The following is a 23452-nucleotide window of genomic DNA, read 5'->3' as shown; positions in this document are numbered from 1 at the left end:
GAGGTAACCAAATGTTTCTTTCACGTGGCTTGGCAAGGTCTATGCATACAGCAACCTTGTGCGCACAAGTATCGGTGAACAGAACAGGCCTGAGTAAAGACCTTAACATTACATTTGAAGCAAGCAAACATGGGATGAAGCAATGCAGACGCAAACCCAGAGCACAAATGACATGGACCTTCATTTGAATCGCCAACAGCAAAGTCTCGGGGAATGCAAGGTCTTCCTAGTAAGCCTTTGGGTGAGGAACAGGAATAGGAGCGTGACCGAATTCCAGACAGTAAGCATTCCTAGAAGAAATTGTGGCAAATGAAAACTTGTATCATTTTGAAATTCATCAGCAACAGAAACAAAACTAATCAGAGACAGAATTCTTAAACAACAGTGCACTGACCACACATGTTTTTCTTGGCTTCACAAAAGTTTTAAATTTAATTAAGATATCTGACTACTTCATTTCACTTTGAGTTCTTACAAAACCTGTCATATTTCCACCATGAGAAATTTTTTATTTTACAGGAAAGAACTTGGGGGTATAAGTTAGACTAAGAGAAAGCTTACATTTTTCTCCAGTTTGGTGGCAGGCTCCATCCAAACAGTGGTGTTTGCCATTTTATCTGATGGCCAGGCTGTCTGTCCTGCTTTTACTATGGAAGCCATTAATCTTAGCACTTTAGTACCAGAAGAATATTTTCCTATTTTATTACCCTATCTCAGTGATTACTGATATCAGAGTTTACAAAGTAAACTTTATAAACTTTTACTTTACAAACTTTTTTTAGTTTTACAAACTTTTACTTTGTATAAATAACTTTTACATTACAGTAATACTTATTATACAAAGTAAAAATTTCTCTTTTCCTTCTGCATTTTTCTGATTATGCTTGAAAAGACTTTCAGCTTCCCAAATATGTTAAAGATATGGCTGGAAAGGAACCCCCCTGATTTTTGATAGATCTTTTACATTTGCACAGAGTAAAATGTAAACTTCTAAACTGCTTGCAATATTGTTTGTAAAAGTAGCCCTAACAGAATTCAGTGTTTGTGCTGGACTCTTTTTCTCCCTCCATGTAATCATTTGCTGAAGGTCAGATGAAGCTCTACAGGGGCAAGAAGTCTGCTTAATAAAATATAAACAATCCCTATTAATACAAAATAGCTCTATGCATGTGTTCAGATTTCCCAGAAATGGCACCACGGTTCAATAAAAATGAATATAGCCAGGATACTTTAGGAAACTATCATCAGGAGCAGAGATCTGCACCGGTCATTGTACAAAATCCAATTGACCCTTCCTGCATCTAGCAATTATTTTTAAAAAAGACAACAGACCGGTTTTATTCTTTACAAAGCTGTTACCCTTTCACATAACAACACCTGGTTAAATGTTTCCTAACTAAATACATTTTGGTTGGAAAATGCTGATTCACTGAACCTGGTTTATATCCTTTGAAATACTTCTGATTAATGATGGCTTTTTCAAAGCTAAAGTGAAATTCTGAAGGACCCTTCCCTGCATTGCTGCCGAGCAGCTACACCCAGGGAGCTCCTGTATGTCCTTCTCTCAGAACTGACTAACACCTATGACTTTCAGCTGGGAACTGATTTTTCCCCTTCAGATTCAAATACAATGTCTCATATGTTTCCAATGATTTACTTAAAAGGAAAACAACTCAAACCAAAATAATGTTAAATACCTTGGGCTGCAGACTGGGAGATAAGGAAAGCGATTCTGCCCGGCTGATGTTAAAATCAGTGCTTGTCTCAGAAGAATCTAATCCATCTCTGCTAGAAGCCGTCATCTCTGAAGAGCTGAGAGGAGGGTAGTGAACACGGGATCTGTCCGAAACACTTTCACTTCCGCTGTCTACTTCAAGGTCATCAAGACTTGAACTGAAGCAGACAACAAATTCTTTATTTCCCATGTAATCAGTATCAATCTAAATGCAACAAGCAAGGATAATTCTATATGCTTTGATAAATGACAACCAAAACCACCTCGATCATGTCAGGTAAGTCACATTCTGAGTCCTCTCTCATGTTTCCTGGAAATTGTACTCAGTCACTTGTACAAGACTTATCTAACCCAACCTCATGAATCTACTGTGCAGATGTGCACACCTTCCATAATCATGCAGATTCCCACCACAGTCAGTAGACAGCCACCTCTGGAGGATGATTATAAGACTGGTATTAGATATCTACCTTAAAATGAGATGTTTTGTTCCACACAAGTACCTGCATAGATACTCTCTACATGGACTATAAGAAGAACTGAGGTAACTAGCTCAGATTTTGATAAGAAGATATGTAGATACATGAGGAGATGTGTGTATGTGTGTGTGCGTGCGTGTATTTAAAGGATATAATGTGGCAATTCACAGATATCTTTTTTCAACATCTGTGAATTGATGGAGGATGGAAGAAAAAAAACAGTAACACAGAGAGATGGGGGATGGTCTGAGCCAGTTTATGAAATTAATTTCAAAACACATAAATTTTAAAATACGTAGGAATATAAAGAGATTGAAAAATCTCTGGCTAAGTCAGTACTTCAAACATTTAGAGACTATTGACATGCAGGTGTTCTTCAGCAGAAGAGTGCAATAAGGTTTCCCAGCATTATCACAAGCAGGGGTTTTCCACGACGCATCCTGTTAGCTGTATGTGAGAGTTCATGGTCTCTTTATTAGTGTGACTGGAACAAACAGCTGACTGCTTAAAGCATAATTTAAAGCATAAAACTTTAAATTATGTGTGGTATTTCTAAATAGCCAAAGAGTCCACCAGGAATATTAGCACAACTCCTTTACGCAGCACTGAAATTCACTTTGTTAAAGAATAAATTTATCAGTACTGTCCAAAACTATTTCCTTATTACACTTCTGGAGATCATCTTTCGCAACGTTTTCTACTAATATCCCATGTGACTTCTCAGAAATAAGTCACTTAACCTCAGGATTAGTTAATGTCACATTTTAAAACTGGAAAAGCAATATGTGTCTTTGTCCTTTGCTACTTAAGAAAAATAAGCATAAGTGACATCATTTGCATTGAAATTCTCCATCACTGCTTATTGTGGGTACCTTACCAGGGAAATTTCCTTGATATATAAAAATGGTATAAAGATCTGCTAACTAACTTGCTACATACCCTCAGATACTTGAAGGAAAGTGCCACAGGAATTATGTAATAATAGTCTTATTTTATGTGTAATATTTGGATCACTTACAGTTGACATATCAAGGTCAATCACTCACCTCTGAAAACTCATATAAGCTCCAAAAGCTCATATATAGGTACCTAACCTAGGTCTTAAAAAATGTGAGAATATCCAAATATGTATAGGAGAAAAATTGTTTATGACAGAGAAACAGAGGATTATTTATGATAGCCCACATATGATATCCCCATAACTAGCAAAAAAGAAAAGGTTTAGAAGAGAATAACTCATAGCCAATCTGACAGTTGTTGTCCTATCTGTGGTAAGACATTCCTCTTAGAGGGATTTTATAGTTGTCTAGGAAATTCAGAGAAAATGTTATTGACCACTGTACTTGACAACGATAGACAGCCACTAATGCTACCTTACTATGTGTTTTTACACACAGTGCCCTAGCTCCAATTAGTCTGGACACTTTTGAGAAGTGGGAGATTCAGTTTCTACAGATTCAAATTTTCTTGTGTAGAAGAGGGAACTGATTTCAGGTCTCTTTTATCCAGAGAAGCAATAAAACTGTAACACCATTTTTTCAGGTATTTATTAAAAACAAAAACTAAAAGTTTCTAATTCAAGCCCTGTCTACATTCCTGAAACCAACCAGTTCCTAGAATAACCTAAAGCCATCTGAAGGAGGATCCTCAGACCTTCTGTATGGGCAGAAGAGCAGAAAACAGCCTGAACCTATCAGAAATGTGAGCTGTACTGCGTACGACTGTCTTTTGAAGTAAAACAACATACGCTATCAGGAATAGGTTGCTCCTTCCACAGCCCAGTGCCAAAGATGGAAAGATTCCCATTGACTTCAACAAATTTTGGATCATTCCCTTAATGGAAAATACAACTGAGAAACCAGCTAGGGGAAAAATTATGGTTTCTGACAAAAATGCCACAATGAAGAATGCAGTGAACAGCTGTCTGAGTCTTCTTTTCCAAAAATACATACAAGAAAAGAGGTATAAAAGTATAAATTTGGGTTAAAAATAACAAGTTTGCTTTAAAGACACTGTTATTTGAAGGACTTGTGTGAAGAAAGGTCTTTATAAGCACTTTATAAAAACAAATCATTAGGTTGACACAATTTAAATGTCAGTGATTGAAACCAGTGATTTTACCATGGTAAAAATCTTTATTATTCCAGGTTCTGCCTTATTTTTTGAAATAAAAGATCATTATAAATAATCCTAATCCTGGTCACATCATCAAATTAATTACATACCTTCTTTTCTTCACATCAGCATGAAGTTGGCCCCGTTCCTTAATAAATCCATGGGTCTTGACTGGCAGGTATGCATCTGCTCTGTGTCTCAGACCTACATTTTCTCCATTTTTCACTGACATTTGACTTCCTTCATTTGGATCATATATATATTGGTTATTTTCCTCAAGGGAGAGAGATGAAGAGCTCTTAGCCATTGGGGTTGAGTTGGTGGGATTCAGACATGTTTCACTGCTGACACCATCTCCATGAATGTAGTTAGTCTTTAAATCTCCAGCCTGCAGGGAAAAAGTGAACGTTGGTAAAAGATAGTAAAAAGATGTATTGTTAGAGAACAAGGACCCTTCCCCAGATTATAGTTTGCCATTTTTTTATGGTTATAAGTTTTTGCCTTTTTTTTTCCTACTACTTTTTCGAGCACATAAATTGGAGACAAGTTATTTGGCTAAGACATTCTAGACCTTGCATTAGTTTTTCCAGAATTACAGTAGTGATGGGTTGATATATAAGTCTAGTGGATTTCTTACTCATATTTGTGCCTTTTTATTAAATGTATCAATTCATATATCTATAGCTCATATTAAAAATAAAAACCTCCTTTTGAGTAAAGCAAACAATATGCATAATACATTAGTGTGAGCATAAATGGGGGGAAATTAAAATGTTGCATAATTTAATTTGGAAAAAACAGTCTACACATTATGCACATTTTTATTTTTCCAGCACCAATTTCATAAACTTTGGGGCAAATGTGTATAACCTGGAACAGAGAGTCTCTAGGGGAGGAAGGGAAAGGAATTTTTCTTTTTTGCCATTAAGCAATTGTGGGTGCAAAGCAGCCCTCCTTTTACACAAAGAAGGGAATGGCATTAGCAATTATGTTTACTCAGGTTTGGTACAGGGATCCTGTTTGGTAATGATTAATTCTTTGTGAAAATGAGGTTAAACTCTTCTGTCAAATCTGCAAAAAATATGAATATACAGTTTACTGTCAGTCTTCTAATTAGAAGCTACTGTCATCTAATCAGATGCTAAATAGTATGGGAAAGTCACACAGTTAAAGCCCACCGAAAACAACCTCAAGAAAGCACCTGTGTAAGCAAGAACAAAGGAAAGACTGTAAGTGTTTCCGAAGCCCTCCTATTTCACATGGCTGACTTCCTCCTCTCCAGCCCCACTTGGGATGCATTTTCATCCCCATTGTAAAGATGTTTCTTGTAGTAAGAGACACAAGGAACTGCTGACATTTTTACAACAGTCCACATTTGCATTCAGAGATACAGTGTATGAAAGTCTGGAATTACTTCTATTGCACTGTGCAAGAAGGTAAATTGCTTCTCCCAGGTTTTACACAGCAGTTACCCCCTTCGAAGTCATTTCTGCCTGGGCAGCGTTTCCACAGGGCACCGTGGGAGCTCCTCAGGCAGCAGCTAAGGGGGGGAAGGAGCTCCACCTCCTGCTGAGCGGTGCTTAAAGGAGAATTTGGACCCAGTCAGCATGTGGCTACACCTTGAGCCATCAAAGGGCAGTGATCCAAGCGACAGGTCCCCCAACAATATACTCAGGTAACATCTGCATTTGTAATGGAGTAGAGAATTTTGCAGTTCTGCCCTTACAACTTGGATATTTTTAAAATCAAGGGTTCAGAGATCTGCGTATATATTCCCATGCCTCTTGCTCACTGCCTGATGGTTTGTTTGTTTTTTACACATGTATCTGGTAACCCTAGGTGTATTTTCAACATGCTGAACTCTGAAACACCTGTCTCAAATGTTCACAAAGAACAGTATCAAATGCAGCGGATGAAGTGTTTCAGGAAAAAGAGCAGCAAAAAAATCCCCTTTCAAAACATTTTTAAAATCTCAAGGCTCTTCTACGAACCGATCCTTCCTTACTCCTGTATTCTGCCTTCCACCCTGGGAGAACCCAGAGCACATTACACATATATACATCTCTTCAACCATCACTGAAACATAGCTACATTCCACTAAAATTTGGCAGCTGTTAAACCACACACAAGTATACACAATAGTCAGATTAGTCCCCCCTCTCCGAGTTATGACATCAAAGTGTGATGGTGGGGAAGGGATTTCAGATGTAGCACTGGTGATTCAACATAATTTGTTCAGGTTGCTTTGTCTAATCTCCAGTGCTGGTGACAAATAAATTAGGAACATGAATACTAAGAAACAGGTGGGCAGGATCTCTAGTATCAGAGTACTCTATACCAGTTGTAGGACACTGGTTGTACCTTTTTGATCAATTTCTCATTTTTGTTGCACTTAAAAAATTAAACTAATAATTAACTTCCTAATTACCCAGTATCAGGAAACTTTGCTCTTTTGTAAATGTACACCAAATTTAGAAAAACTGAAGTGCATGTGAGCAAAGCGGCATTGTGTTAATATTTCTTAGAGAAGCAAATACCATTTAGTTCACAGAACACCAAAAAAGACTGTAGAGCTCTCTCAGAGTTCTTCCTACAGGCTAGGGAGAGTAATTTATATCGTTATTTGAATCTATTAAAAGGGATTTCATAAATCAGTTACAAAACACAGCTGAAAAGAATACGGTATTTCTGTTTTCATTTTAGGGCTTTAATAAGTGCCTATACACCATTGCTGACAGAGCCAGAAGATTCTACTGTCACTCAAACAAGTTAATTTAACAGAAGACAATGAAAAAATATATTCCAAAAGCGCAAACATAAACTTACCTGGTCTACTACCATGCAGTTTGCATATACTTCATCACTTCCATTCAGCGTGGCAGAAAGTCTGGCTGCTGCAAAGAATGTAGGTGGAGTTTTGAATTTCTTGAGAACATCAAGGGTAGAATGTCGCTGTTCTAGAAAAAAAGAAATTGTGGAAAATATGCAATTATTTGTCATACCATTTTCATATATATCTATCTATATCTAGATAGATAGATAGGTATAGATACACACACACATGTGTATAAAAATACACACACACAGAGTATAACAAAAATGATAAAGTTTAACCATTAAGTACCAAAACTTAGGATTACAATTTGGTAATATTTGTCTGGCCACTCAGAAACCTGCAAATTTCCTAATTGCCTAATATTTCCCATGTGTTTCTAGAAGCCAACAGTTGACAAGCCTCTAAAAGGTACATCATAATGACACATACAACTTAAAAAGTTTTCCTTTATCTTGGCTAGGAATGCCTTCTATTTTCCCCCTGTGCTAGAACTTTGTAAAGATCTGTAGTGGCTGAAGTATAGCTGTACTCAACAGGATTAAGACTTACGGGCTGGGATGAACTATTCATGATTATGGTCTACAAGTTATAAATATCTAATTTCTGATACATTTTGTGAACAGAATACAGTTCAACTGGAGTCAAACAATTGCCTTCCTAAGGCATTATGTCTTCTGGCAGAAACATAATAAAATATTAATTTCACCTTCATTTGTTGCTGGGTTTTGTTTTAAAAACAGTTTTCCACTTTAGTGTTTTACTACACTGCTACCAGTAAAGTAGAAAATTCTTTTTAAAACAAAAAACAGCAAAAAAGTGAGAAGTATACAAATAAAATGCCATTTATAGTGCCATTACAGGGTGACAGAAATCAATTAAGATTTGACCTGTGACCAGGATGCTACGGATGAAGGCTGTATCTGACCTGTTTTTTCTTCTGAAATGATAAATTATCTGCTTCAACAATAACCATTATGAAAGTTTGAGACTTAGTTTTCAATAGTGTGTTCCTGACTCCAGATATCACGAAGAGTTGCATGGGCTGACTGTATTTGATGGCATTGACTAGCAGAAAACCTAGCCAAGTGCTACAGCAACACTTTTAGTCTGTCCTGTAGGCACGCTTCTCTTAAAGCTGCTTATGAGCATGAAGCGTACACACCAATCCATGACTTGAGCTGGTAGTCAAGGCCTCATAATATCTTCTGACTGTAGAATTAAAAAGCTGTTAAGGAGCAAAATTTCACAAATTGGAAACCAGTCCAGTTCTAGACTGTGTGAAAACAGGCAGCTTAAAAAAATAAATCACAGATGTAATAAGTGTATTTTTCTTAATTTTAAAGTGCTGTAAGTCAAGCATTTCCATTGGAAGTGAACTGAGATACACTAGCATAAAAATGATTCAATAGAGAAGAATATCAGACCCAGTAAAACATCTCAGTTCAAAATTTTCAGCAAACTGAACTCCAGCTCGTCTGTTATTGAAAATTATGCAACAATTCCTTCTTGGTTTGTACCAAGTATAATTTATTTTCTGCAATGTTGGAAAGGAAAAGATACCACTAAAGACTTTCATTCCCCAAGCTATATTCATAAGACAAAAGAACTGCATTTGGAAGTTGCCCATGGCCATCAGATTGCAAGAAATGATACTGTGAAGAAACAGCACGGATTAGCAACTACACTTGTCAAGATCTGGTGCATTCATTTCTTTAAAAAACTCCTAGATCACTGCCAAAATTGCAATGCTATACTACAGTTTTCATTTCATTTTAAGATGTTATCTCATAAATCCCAAGAACAGAAAGCTCTACACCTATGGAAAACTGGAAATTCCCATTTAAAAATGGTACACTATGAATTATTTAGTTTCTAATCTTGACAGGCCTTGTGGGCTCTCATACCATTAAAAACTTCCTTATATATCTCATTTTACTTTTCCCTCCTGCATGAATTTTAACATGATTTTAGTGAGTGTGCCATCTTAAGAATTGCTAAAGCTACAAACCATTTCCTTATGTTTGCCAAGATCTTGAAGCCTTTATTTACAAATAGTATAAGCCATTGTTTTCTACAGCAGTTCATCAGACATTGGCAGCTAAAATCATATGGGAAATGTGATTTGGCAAAACAGGCAGTACTTTTTTGTGGCAAGCAAAGTTTTCTGACTGCTGGTCTTAAACCAACAACCAGGAAGAAAAAAATTTCAGGCTCTACATAGCTTCTTGTATACTTACTACCTTCCCCAGCATGCTCTTCCTCCAGTACACAAACCTACTGAGTATAACTATCAAGGACAATATTCTGCTCCAAAGCTAGGCTGAGCAAGGTTTAACATGCACCCTTGAGAAACAGCCCACGCAGGGCCTGTTGAATCATGGTGTAAATCAGAGCCGTCTCATACTGAGCCAGTTTCCTGACTTAAGCAACTGTCCCCATTGCTGGGGTCTCTACAGTGAGGTAAGAGACTGGGCTATGACTTGCACGTCCTGAGCCAAAAACAACAACAATCATCCTATTACATTTTCATTTATATAGCAGCTTGTAATACCACATTTTACATGATTTTAAAACTTTATAAAAGAGGAACAACCTGGTACAAACTTCCAAAGAAGGCTGTTGCAGATAAAACAGGATATATCAAAATACGTCATTATCCGCAGTACTTTCAGTCACTGAATTTTTATCCATAATTTCTATCACTGGTAAATACTATCTATTTTTCTGGCGATGTTCCAGTCAGTTTGTTGTTAAAGGTGAGATCTCTAGATATTCACGAGGGCTTTGAATGAGAAGACAAAAGCCAGCAGGTTCCTTCGGGCTGTGTGATGCCATGAGGTGCCCCTGCTCCACCAGGAACAGGACTGCTCCTTCCTCTCACTCCCCCCTCCCCAGATTTCATACATGCGTGAAGGGTCAGCTACCTCAAATTTTGTAATAAGAAAAGTATTTCAAGACTTTGCTGAATGCAGGGGAGAGCATTATTAATTACACATTGACCGTGCTAGTAACTTATTTCTACTGCAAAAGCCAGCATAGTTTAAAAAGTGACAAAACTGTAGCAAATGTCCACATTATGCGCTGAATTCCTGCAGGCCCCCTACTTGCCTCCCGCCTGCTGTGCAAGCAGTTACAAGCCATCCTAGTCAGGCAGGCACCAAGAGCAGCACTTCTACCAGTTTAAAATGGAAGCAGATAATAGCCCTCTGCACCAGGTGCCACTATTAATATACAGAAAGTCTCTTCTTGCCTAAAAGATTAGGAGTATCTAGTAAATGCATTCTGAAACAAAACAGCTCAAAAATCCTCCCTGCCCATTCAAAGTGGCTATTCTCATTGCACATGCAAGACTTCAGCACAGTATATGGAAAGGCAGGTAAAATGTGTACAGCTCTTGCACCAGACACCATTATAGTGCCAGAGGCACGAACTTACCCCATGGATGATGTGATGTTTCTGCCTCTGACTTGCACTGGGCTTTTACTGAACAGCATCTACCTTTTCTTCTAGCAGGGAATTCAAGAGGGCAAAAATTCCTGTGGAGTCGCACAACTAGCTCTCCCTGAGAGCCGCTCTCAGGCATGCTAGTACTATCTACTCGCAGGCTACACCGTCCTCTTTTGGGCCCTGGGCACCAGCGCTGGAGTTGTACCTTTCTTCTTGGTGCAGCTGACACCTGGCACCCAGGCAGAGCTTCTGTCACCCTCCTCTTCCTCTCCATCAACACCCAACTGGGCAAACTGGCATCTCTTGTGACAGTGGAAGTGTCCTAAACCATTTTATCTGTCTGAAAGGCGTCAGTACTGGACTGTAAGGTGTTTACTGAGAAAAATTTTGATGCAGATACAACACAGAAGTATTCACTCAGCCTTCTGGTACTGAAATACATGGCAAGCACAGCTCACCAGCCTGCTCCTACTGCCAAAGCTGAAGGCTCTCAGGCTCTATACTGTACCAAGGCCACAGAAAAAGAGTACAATAAAGGCATGTCTCCTTTAACAGAGCATGTGGATCTCTGGCATCTGCCTGGTAAACAGACAGGAAAGGTGTATGTTATTTAAACATAGGTGAAAAAAAGCCACAGTGCTGGGAAGAATAATCTCCAAACATGGATAAAAGACCTTGACCAATGAATACTAGGCACGAGCTCTCTGCATCTTCTGTCATGTTGTCATCAAAGTTACACAGCAAAAGCTGCACATTTTACCAAGCACAAAAGCTTATAATAATACTTTAAAAAAAACACATGATCATCATAACAATAATTTAAAACATGCTTTATGTTGGCATAAGAAAATGTACAGCCTTGAATGACCCATTCTGGAAAACAACAAGAACATAATACTGATGTTTTTCCACAAAAATCAAAACTTGTATCATTTTATGAGAGGACACATAGTAAAAGAGAAGTGAAATACATCAGTGTGACCAAACTGAGAGCCCGGAAAGAAATTACAAATTCCTTTGTCCAGATACAATGAATAGTTTTCAGACAGTTCATCGCAGTTACCCCCAGCAATCTGAACAGGGGTTAATGTATAACTGGAAGTAAGCACCAAAGCTATGAAGTAGGAGAAGAAATGCAGACAACTAAACACATGGGTCACACAGGACTACTAAAATACTCTTCTAAATCCACAGATGGTCATCTGAATTTGGGGAAAGAATTCCACAAGTTCCTGGCAAGGCACTGACCAAAGTGACATACACATCTGTAGATGTGGACAGTATGACCATTTTCAACTGAGCATCTGCATTGCTAACTCATGAATCTTAGCCCTCCATTCATTCCGTGCAACTACTCATGAGATTAAAGTTAGGCAAATACATAAGAACACCACTACACTGAGAGTAAAGTAAGGGAAGCCTTAAAGTACTGTTGTCATAAAGCCCAACACTTAACTGACCTAAATCTCTGGAGTGGAAACCAAAGCACTAAGTTTTCTATGTATTGAGAGAATCAGGCACCCGGATGCTGGAAATCATGCCCAGGATGTTCAAAATGTGCTCCTAAAGTAGCCATTAAGAAACACTGAGGAGAAAGGCAGTCCTTAAGCATCACCTTTGGTCTTTGTCACTTAAACCCGGACTGCAAGAAGTGCCCCCTTCCAATATGGGATTCATGGCTCTGAACTCACTCCCTGAAGCAGGCACCTTAGCTGTTTCCAATAAATAAATGAATACACAAACAAAAATAAGTCAGTGTCTCATTTTACACTAAGCGCAACAGATAAGTACTTTCCCAAGATATGGGATGCTTGATTTCAATTCTCATCTCTGCCTGAGAGGCTTCAGAGTGCAAGTCTCACCTCCCAGGACTGCGGGACAGACTTGCCAGACAGATGCTCTCAGAACCCATGAGATTGTTACAGCCTGCAGAAAAGTCTCTAAGAGTTGCTGGTTTGGAGAAAGTAAGACTGTGAGCCCAAGGATTACGAACGTATCTGAGGGGAGAGGAGGAGAGAGCTGTCTTCTGGCCAATTCACATTAAACAACAAAATAAATACCCTCAAGGATCTTGCAGTAGGGATCAAAACTTAGACCCCTCTCCAGTCCAATCACTAAGCCGGAGTCAAACTCACATTCTCTGTTAAGCCTAATTAATCTTTAATTATGCCATGTACACACATGCTTAACGCAGGGGGCAGGAGGAGTCTGCTGCTCGGCAATATGTGGAGGCTGACGGTGGAGGCGTGCAGCCTGCACTCGCTGCCTGCTGCCCTGGCCCCAGCAGTTCACTGGGAAGGCAGGGGCTGAATCACCCCATTCAGTGAAGACTGAGAGGTCTCTGAGCATGGACAAAAACTGAACTTCGTGCATCAGGAAATTTCAATCTTGAAAACACTAGTGCATACGGCCCAAGGCAGGGCCTGAGAATTTCTGCTTTGGACTTACCCACCTGAGGTCTGCATAGCTCCCCATTGCATTTACCCCTGCCTCCCAGGAGGAGCATTGCCAAACGCATACACCAGACTACAAAACAAACAGCATGCTGGCTGGGGGGAGAAGGGAGGAGGCTGACAATTCATTGCCCACATCAGCTGGAGCACACAATGCATGATACATAACAAAGAGTCCGTGATTTTAGGGGTGGGGAGGAGAGTGCTACACTGATTCCTGCCAGCCTCTAACATCCTCTTGTTCACTGAGAGTTGAACTCCTACATCAGAGAGGTACCCTGCCCCACCTGTGCACCAGCAACAACTGCATGACTGGAAAAAAACAGGTCATGTTCTGCCTGGGGAGGAAGCCACAAAGGCAGCATTCCCCAAGCGAGGCAGGGAGCAGGGCGCAGGTCCGGTGTCCTCTTGCAGAGCCACTTCTCCCACCCAGCGAGGAGCCAGGATTTCAATGCTCCAAGCACAAATGAACCCTTGGCATTTATCCACCGAAAAATTCCGGGAGCACATGCACCCAGAGTGTCTTCTTGCTCTAACTACCCCACATAAATGGTCATCTGTACATAAAAGCAGCATGTGTTGGTATACTGCTAATGGTTATGGGAAATAAGTTGCAATACTAACATATAAAACACCAGATGTGTACACAGCACTATACAGCAGGCGAAGTATAAAAAAGATAATGCTGTCTAAAGGTAAAATAAAGAACAACAGAAGTGCCATGGAGGATGGGTGCACAGCTAAAACATTTACAAATAAAATGAGTTCTCACGAGATATAGAAAGAACACACACCACAACTTGCAACACATTTCACCTTCTTTACAAATTGTATACGCAGTCACACACATTACAGAAACTCCTATGCTCTTGAGAAATAATGGGTTAATGACTAAATCCCAGGAATAAAAGTAAAAATCTCAGAAGACATTCTGCAGGTTAAAATGTGCATTTTGTACACATTTTCATTTTAAAATTTAAGGTCAAAATCTCAGCCCGGGTAATCAGCATAATTCTCCTGGACTATTGACCTTAATGACACTGATGGATGCTATTTCTCTTATTTATTTTTTCCCCTTCTGAAACACAAAAAGCAATTTTATGAAAGGAATAAGCAATTATACTTTTTCCATTCTATGTCTTCATTTCTTTGCTTCTGTCTGAATGCAGCAAAAATTATGGCCTCATTAAAGCTTTCAATGATAATTCTTCCTAACATAAACTTGTTGGTCAGTGCCTTTAAACCTCCTTAAAACACACTTTATCATATTGACAATAATTATAATGCTTACCTCCCAAGGACTTCTCCACAAAGGAGGACTACATCTAACTGCACAAGGATCTGTGTAAAGAGAGCAACTGACCTGTCATCTCTTTCTTTTACAGAAAGGGAAAGATTTTCCTCTTCATTCTGATAAGATTTTTGTATATAACTAAAATTTTTCTTGTTCACTGTTGAGACATATTTAAATTACAAATTTCCCCTTGAATGAAAACAACTGTAACTAGCAAAACTTTCTGTAGCAGCTGCAGTGCTGTTCTGCAAGCTCCTAGGGTGTCAGAACTGCTTTCACTACAGCAAAAGTAACACATACAACCAGAAGAAAAAATCCCTGAGAGAATAAAGAAATAGAAATAATGTTAAAGAACTATATATAGTTTGGAGAAAACACTTTCTTCTTACTTAATAAATTCTAATACCATTATTTACAAAAGTATAACTAACAGCTAAGTAGACTTCTGATAAAGAGAAAGAAAATCTACCTCATTAGATTTGTGTATAGCCACCTGCACACAACCAGACAATGAAAAGGAGGCAGAGCTATTAAGCAAGAGTCATTTAAAAGAAGACAGCTTTCTCTACCTTGTCTGGATGCCCTTCTTCGAATCCTCATTTTAGGTAAGGAAGGCCAAGAGTAATTAAAAGGTGAGTCAGAGTCTGAGTCCATTTTTTTGCTAAGTAAGACAGAGCAGATTCTCAAAGTTGCACTTCGTTGTTCTCAATAGCAAGTCAAGTCTAAGAGCGATGTAAAATAAAGGAATGGACAAAGAAGGATTGAATTGCCCACTAAACACAGGGGAGGGAGAAGCTCCAAATGTTTGCTCTCTTCAGGCATCCAGGCATGTAGACAGATCAGGCTGCAAATATTAAGGCAAAGCAAGGAGGTTGAAGTATGAGAGCTTCAAGTGTAGCTGTTGCATCGTGGTCCAGAGCTATTTGAAAGGTCACTGTGTGCCAATGAATCATTAACTCACCTTCCATTTTGATGTAAATGAAAACAATAGGAACTGAGCAAGGAATGAGAAAATATGTCTCAAAAGTAAACAAACGATTGCAGGCTTTTTCAAAGCTTTGTTTCCATGTTAAAATAGGGATATACAAGGACTCTCAGATTGAAGCTAGGCAAAATGCTGATGTTATAGAAGCCAAAGATTAACAAACAGTACCAAGGAACACTTATCAATCTGCTGGACCCTGTAATACTGTAAAGCAATACTTTCCCTCTCCGTGTTTACAACTTTGGCAGACTTTGGGATGTTGCAGCTGGAAAAGCACTGATAACCCACTCAAAAGTCTGTAGCTTCCATCTTTCTGACTCAAATGAGCTTAAAGCTTAAGTGTTATAGAGAAAGATTATGCTGTCATTAGAAGAGCTCTCTTTTGAATAATATTTAGTCTGAATAGTATTTTCTCCCTCACACAGTCACCAAGTTAGACAGTGAATCATAAGAATTTTGTAGAGTTGGCACCTTTACAGCACTGGTCTAACCTCATAGCAATGCACAATACAGCTAGTGACTAATTTACAACAAATCCTCCATTCTTATACAGTCTCCCTGAACAACTCGTAGGCAATTAGTATTCAGTAGAAACTCATTATCCCTTCCCCCAACACTACACAAACTACAATTTTTAAACAGGCTCAAATGTGGCTATACAAGAGCTAATACAAAAATAACATGTCCAGTGTTTCTTAACCAACTCTACCAAACATTTCTTTTTGTTACCCCACAATGTATGTGCCTCTGTTTTCCACATAAAGGAGGAAAGGGAATGTGGATCAGCTTAAATGTCAGTTTTTGGAAGATGATGACATTTGAGCTTGTTAACATTCTTTACTTCACTTCAATTATTTTTCAGCCTGCTGAGGTCTGCAGCGCTACTTCTGTATTATGTTTCAAGTGACTCCTCAGTCCACACATTTCAGTGAGAGATAACAATGTATTTGTCAAAAGAAAATAATGCAATTCAAATGCAAATTTAATTCAAAACCCATTATACAAATATCTATCAGGTTTTTAGGGATAAAATAATTATTATACAAGCACTTCATAAAGTGCACACATTACATAAAACATAGTTGAAACAGATCATTGTTCTGCCTTTGCCTTAACTGAAGTTCTGCCAGCTTTGTTAGGCCTGAAAAGAATAATTTGCCCCAGACGCTAGAAGCTTTAGACTTTCACTTTAAATATTAGACACTCCCACAGACTTTGTATGATTTATATATATAATTAACAACCCCAGGGAATTACAACAGACAATGGATGACTGAAAATACAGAGAGGATATAAATCCATGGTTTAAGCATCCACTTCAAAATATCTCCACTCCCTGGAATGTCAAGTTCAAATTGCACTGATAAATCCCCTGGATATACTGGAATGCGGGAACTGACGTGTCCTTTCACACCTGCACTCCATCCAGAGCATTCGCTAACCCCAGTCGTGGCCGCACTTTAAGAGAAAAGGAAAAGACAGAGCATATTTGTTGGATAACTTATTCACTTAGGAAATGTCTTCCCAACTGCCCAGACACAAAAGACTTCCCCTGAACAAAGCAGTATTCCCTCATGTAATCAAGTGTGCTCCCACTACCAACCCGCACTCCAAGTCCTAATTTCAGGCATACAAGAGGGCAGAGTTCCTCAGGTGAACTGCAGTTTACATTTAAAGAGCACTGTATTTCTTACACTGGCTTTAAAATCTCTCACCTTTCTATTTCACTAATTATTCCTTTGTTCTCTTTTCTATGAGAAATGGTAAATTTTGCTTACATCTGTGATATCTCCCTTTGTGCATCCTTTCTCTAAATTAACCAGTTCTGACTTTTTTTACCTATCCTTCAATCAAAAAAAGTACACTTAGTCACTTCCATTGGTCTTCCTGGACTTCTATTTAATCCAGGATGGGATGACTAGAACTGAAGAAAGCACTCATAATGAGGACATACAGCTGATGTATTTAATAGCGTTAGAATATTTTACATGCTGAGACATTTACTTTTCTGAATTACCTCTGTACACTGAATAAATGTTTTCACTGACTGTTCAGTTTTTGCCTGCTCTTTCTCTGAAACTAGTAGAGTTAATTTAGAACCTTCTAATACAAATGAGTAATTTAGGATTATTAAATATTTTTTTAACTGCAATCCTATTACCTAACACTTAGAGAATCCAACTATTAAACTTCTGCTATGATAAAAACCTGACCATTTGTTCCTGCTGTTTATCCTCTATTTCCTGGACAAGTCTTAGGCTTTTTGCCCGCTTGCTGCAATCTCCCCTGAATACAATCTTGTAGAGGGATTTGTCAATGACATTCTGAAAGCGCAGATAAATTATCAACCTTAACCCCTATTTCTGAAGGGTTAATTGAATATCACTCACTTTATTTGCACTGTTTGAGCCTCGTGAAAGATTTTTTTTTTTCTTGTTTGTAAAACTCCTTTATGCAGCCATGAAAGACTTCATGCTGCTTTTTGCCATGAGGAAGGACTTCGTCTTACAGTCGTTGGCCAAAAATACTTTTCTTCCCATTCTTGCACTTTGTGGGATGATCCAATCCACTTCTCACCTGCCAGTTTTCATTTCCAAAGTGACAGCATTTCAGTGGTGACATTTGCATGCAGCTGGCACAAAGATCTGGCAACTTGTAAGATAAAAGGTGCTTTCTAGCTGGAAAACATTAACCTTACTTTCCATTAAAAATGTTTTCAATTATGTATACCGAGGTATAGATGTGAAGTGAAGATAAAGAACAAATGTTTTTTGTGTGCATTACCTAAGGCTAATGCTTTTTATAAATGCTAATGTAATGTTTTAAATTCTTTCACCCAGCACTTGCCAAAACACATCCATTTGGTATAAATGTTTTGCTGAGATATTACAGTCTATTGTCTATTGTCTGACTGTTCCCTCAGCTTGTGGTAAGACGGAAGGAAGTACAGGAATGCAACCAGTATTTGCAGTTTCCATGGAGTGGCACTTACATTCCCCAGGAGCAGGCAGAGGACAGCCCCATGGCGCGGCACTGGGGAAGAAGGTGGATTCTCTTTCCTGAAAACCTGCTAACTGAAATCCACAGCTGGTAACTCGCTTTCTCTGGCAGACCAGAAAGTCAAAATCCCTTTGAGTCAAGTGTCCCCTCTCCAGATGGAGAACGGATGCACATGGGATAGAAAACTGAGCTAGAGCTGACAGCCTGAAGAGCAGGGTTGGAGACAGGACACCATTGGATATGGGTGATGAGAACGACAGCCCAAAACGTCCTACCCAGTTTGCTCTGGGCAGAGTCTCCCGCAACATTAGGGATGAAGTTGATTTCCTCCAGCTTGACTCTGCCCTAAAACAGCAGAGCCTGCAACCTTCCCCCAAACTGTGCAGTTTCAAATGGAAAGAAGGCCCTGACATGGAAAGAAGGTGTAGAAAAGGCTAGGTGCCCTTCTCCACTGACCTCTGCAACCTATAGGTGTATAAGGCTTTACTTCCATCTTCACTCTGTTTTTGTTAATTAGACCACATCTTCTCACAGAGAGGATCTGCCAAGGTGCCTGGACAAAATATCTGCATTGTTTTGCATTAGATTTAACAATTATTTTAAAAATTCAGTGAATGTGAATTAAAGGTGACTGAAACCAAAGTGCCACCAGCCAGATCCATGCACTGAACACATTCCAACTCCAAAGCTTTTCCCAGCTGCCCACAACAATTATGTGATGATAGTGTGGACTGCTGTCAGCAAGTGTCACAATTCTTGTAGCACAGCTCTTCGCACAAATTGTTTTTACCACCTCTTCTCTGCCAAGCACCTGTGTTATTCTGATATAAATTTATTTACTGGAATTGTCAGAAAACTTTGTCACCTCACTATTCTCCCTCTCTCTCTTTTCCAAATCACTAATGAATACATTGAAAAAAAAACAGAACCAAGCCCAGATCCATAAGATCAGAGGACCTCTCTCCTCTTGTTTTCATGACTTTCCTTATTGTTTAAATTCTGATAGATGATTCATGCATTCAGTTTAGAGCACTGTCATTTCTGGCCAGTTTATTTCCTTATCACTTTGCACACAAGGAAAAGTGTGATCTGCTGAGGCCTCCCACAAGTAACATGGCAGTTTGTGATTTAAACCGTTTAGCAATGGAAACCAAAAGGTCCAGGCAGCTGTTCAGCAGCCTTCATCACTGCCCAGAGTATGGCAGTATTTGGTGGATCTCCTGTCTCCCTCACTAGCACTGGGCAGCAAGCACCATCTCTTGTCTCCTGAAAGGGGAAGGGGGTTGGAAGGGCAGGGAGCAGGGAAGAGAAGACCGCAGAAGGAGAAGGGGAGGAGTAGGGAGTTTCCTGCACTGTACACTTCCTCCCATGACAAATACACCTGCTTCTCGCTGTTTCAACCCTGCTGAAGCTATGAGGTAGCAATTCCAACAGTATGAAAGATCATTAGTGTTTAACTTCATGGAGCCTCTCCTGCTCACCTCCCCTTTAAAGTGGCATTTTGTTCTCTCAGAGAAACACAGTCCTGGGCAAAGGCAGATCTCAAACCTTAGGCACATTCTGATATAAGACTAAATGACCTTGAGCCCTCAAACCCCTTACCTCCTACTTACACCTCCCTTCTTGCAAGTGTTTTCCAGTCCTTCCATTTGAAGAGCTGAAGACAAAACCCACCCACACTAGAGATGCCTTTTCCGTAATGAGCGTCTCCTGTAGATGCATAGACAGACACTAGGAATATTAATGAAAAATAAAAGTAAAGATATGGTACTATAAATTTGAGTCAATTTTTCATTGACTAGCTTCTACAATTTCTTGGACATTAGCCTGAAAACGAACACAGAACAGTTGCTGTCTTCACAGACACCTTGGTGAGAGTGGCAGGCCACCCTGCCTCTCCCTGTAAAAGCTGTTCTATGCAGACACCAAAATTTACTGAAGCACTCTGAAGTCAAGGCAGGATGCAGAAGAAGCAGAGTCAATTTGTGTGAACGGTGTTCTGGATTGCTTTAAACAAGAAGGCTCATTAAAAGCCAGTCCAAGTATTTTTATGTTCTACTGCATTTACTTCCATGTGGATATATCCTTTCATCCACATCAAATGCTGTACATGGAATCACACTGTTGTAAACCATCCAGACTGAGACACCATACCATTTAAATTTATATCAAATACTAACTATTCCCTTGCAGGTATATTTCTAATTACGATGTGCTTATGAAATTAATTTATTAAAACTGTATTTTTAATGTTTCCTTTGAAATGAGGATGACAGCTATAGTTAGAACAGCTATAATAACATTTTCATTTTAAAAATATTGTGTTTGTGATATTCAGTGAATGATGCATTATCCTGCAAAGAGCTATTAGCAATACTTATCTTTCCTTTGAAAAGCAATCGTTTGTAAGTGCTGGTACTTAAGCTTTGTTTCTTTGTTAAAGGAGCAAGCTTCCTTTAAGAATTTTACAGGAACAGCTTTGCATAAGCTATACTAGTAATGCAAAATCCTTGGAGACCAACTGAGAGGTTGGGATGAAGAAGGATGGCCTCAGAGTTTACATAGCTGAGGCAATAAACACATCTCCCCCATCTCTGCCCAGTCCTGAGTCAGTGTAGCTCCACAGAGCCAGTGGATCTATATATGCATTAACTGAAGCTTTGACCCCAACTCTACAGGTTGGCCAGTTTACTGTCCCAGGGTTGGGATTTCACAGTGCTCCTCAGATCCAGAACTTCTCTGAAGTCTGATTTATGATTGATTGGCAATATATTTTTTTCTTTCTTAACAACACCATCCACCTGAGGCGGGTTAGGACAACAAGATCATTAATATTACTTTCACATGATTGCAGTCAGTATGCCCTGACTCTTGAAACAACTACAAAACAGTTCCAACAAAGTGCAGAGAGATAATTTGCCTAAATGCTTTCCTTGTCCAGTATCTATTCACAGCAAAAGAGTAGCTTGGATACGCAGTACAAATATGGATGGAAAGCCCATTGCTGTTTGTCTCTTATCCTGAAGAGAAGGTCCCTTGAGTTTATTTGCAAAAGCTTGAGAATTAAGGGCTAGAGTCAATAAAAATCTCTTCCTAGTTTCTGCTCCACAGAGGCCTGTACAAGCCCCAGTAACACTGAGAACTCACATGGCCTTACATGAAAGCAAACTGAAGTTTGAATTGGACCTGGTTCTTACTGAAGTTTCGCCAATGACTTGGTTGTTGAGTCTACACTTGTGCTGGCAGTCTGCACTGCCAGAAAGTTCACCAAAGACTGATTTCGTTAAAAATCCAATTTTCCATGTTTCAGGGAAGATTTCAAGGGAAGGGCAGCCTCTCAAGAAGGAAGAAAGTTGAAAAATGTGTTCATATGTGCAATTTCAAGACTACAACTATTCTCTTCACAATTTATTTCTGGACTATATTTTACATTTGAAGAGTAACTTGACATAAGATATATCCCAGATTGTATATTTATATTAGCATGAAATGACATCAGGCAGAATGAGCAATTAAAAAATAGGCAAATGAGCCTATTTAAACATCAGAAAAAAGAGCCTCTTTTTGAAGGATTATTTTGTTGAGCAAATTTGTTTTGGATTGTAGGCAGAGGAGGAGGACAAGTTCTGGGAAGCCAGACAGCACATGTTTGTAACTTGTTCATTTTTCTTTCTGTCTTTCTTTTGAGGTTAACTTGAATTATAATGTCTCAGAAAATCAAGAGTAGAGGAAACTCCAAGAAACAAGAACAAGCTTGTTTTAGCGCTTAATGCTTCTTCTTCCAGATTTCTCCACAGCTTTTTAATTAAGCTCAGTTCACACTCGCATCCCAGGAAGATTTTACATCACACATCTTCTGTAGCTTTCAGCTATTCAGCAGTCCTCAATATTCAGTTGTTTATAGACAGTCCAAACAAATGAAAATGTGTTTTATTTGCTGAAGTAAACTAGAACCAACTATCTGCTGTTTAAAGGTTGTTTCTGGCAGGACTCTGACTGATAAGCCCCAGGTTAAGCCTCTTGTCTGCAAGGTGCATGGAACTGCACAATGGTTTTGCAGAAGCAGAAAAAGCAACATAAAGATCTCTGAGAACTACAGCGAAAAAGGGCAGAGTATAACTGCCACAGCCATTAAAAGATAGCTGCAGCAATAGCTCCACAGTTTTCTTCAGCTATTATGTTTCTCTGTAATTTTCAAACCATCCACCCTGTAAATAAAAATGGGTTTTAAAAAAAGCCTCTCTCTATAGCAAACTGATCTTCCAGAAGTTCTTCAGTATAATCAGTCAGCATATTTGCACATCTCCAAACACCTAAGTGTTGCAGTGCCTCTTCCTCAGCTCACTCACTATGGTGTTTCTCATTTCACAGATAAATAACTGAGACGCAGGGAAAAAATAAGTGACATGCCCAAGGTCATACTGTAAATCTGTAACAGAGCAGAAACTAAAGTAAAGGTCTGCAGCTCCTGGACGAAGGATGCAACAGCTAGATCACCCGACCTCTCTCAAAGCATACATAAGGGAAACACAGGACTGAAAGTTGCTAGGAAAAAACCAAAGACGACCACAAACACAAAAGATCTGCATAAGCATATATCACAGAACTCCCGCAACTGTCTCAACAGGCAACGTTTAATATACAACTTTCACTTTTATCTATCAATAGCCATAATATTATGTAGTCCTAATGTCAATGCAGGCATACTTGACTCAAGAACAGTTCCAAATGCAAATATTCTGCCCATCAAAAACGAAAAATAAACAAGCAAAAAAAGCAAGGGAAAAATCTGACCTAAATCAGTAGAAGTACTAATCATTTTACAGACCTAACAAAAGCCATGTAAAGGCGGGAATCCAGACAGCAGGACAATGTTTTTTTCAACAAAAAAACTTTTTAAGTCTTACCAACCACGGTAAGGAAATCTAATTAAAAAAGAACAAAACAGCAACATTGAAAACATATTTTCTGCAGATCACAGTTCAGCCCTACTGGTTTACACAGAGAAAAAGATCATTATGTTCTGTTCCTTAAACTGATTTGTGGTTAAACTGCGATTTCTGGAGAACCATGAAAATCAATGGACAGACTCAACTAAAAATGTTTTG

At 38.9% G+C, this 23452-nt stretch overlaps 2 protein-coding genes across 2 annotated transcripts in view; both read right to left on the bottom strand.

Moving 5' to 3' along the window:
- ARHGEF28 (Rho guanine nucleotide exchange factor 28) overlaps nt 1–4492 on the bottom strand; it is a 51530-nt gene extending 47038 nt beyond the window's left edge. The window contains exons 1-3 of the mRNA XM_067315915.1: nt 4440–4492; nt 1698–1893; nt 179–290 (exon numbers count right to left, since the gene is read on the bottom strand). Coding sequence (XP_067172016.1) covers nt 179–290; nt 1698–1802 — 217 coding nt within the window. The 5' untranslated portion in view covers nt 1803–1893; nt 4440–4492. The remainder of the gene's footprint in view (nt 1–178; nt 291–1697; nt 1894–4439) is intronic.
- LOC136995423 (rho guanine nucleotide exchange factor 28-like) lies at nt 3386–15013 on the bottom strand. The gene is made up of 4 exons (XM_067316432.1): nt 14929–15013; nt 7156–7286; nt 4440–4717; nt 3386–3416 (listed from the first exon to the last, which is right to left on the bottom strand). Exons 1-4 carry the CDS (start codon nt 15011–15013, stop codon nt 3386–3388), a joined length of 525 nt encoding a protein of 174 aa, XP_067172533.1.
- Between the last annotated feature and the right edge of the window lie 8439 nt (nt 15014–23452).

The sequence above is a fragment of the Apteryx mantelli genome, chromosome Z, assembly GCF_036417845.1.
Source record: "Apteryx mantelli isolate bAptMan1 chromosome Z, bAptMan1.hap1, whole genome shotgun sequence".
Classification (NCBI taxonomy): Eukaryota; Metazoa; Chordata; class Aves; order Apterygiformes; family Apterygidae; genus Apteryx; species Apteryx mantelli.
Note: the sequence above shows the minus strand (reverse complement) of the source record. Positions and strands in the feature narration are given on the sequence as shown.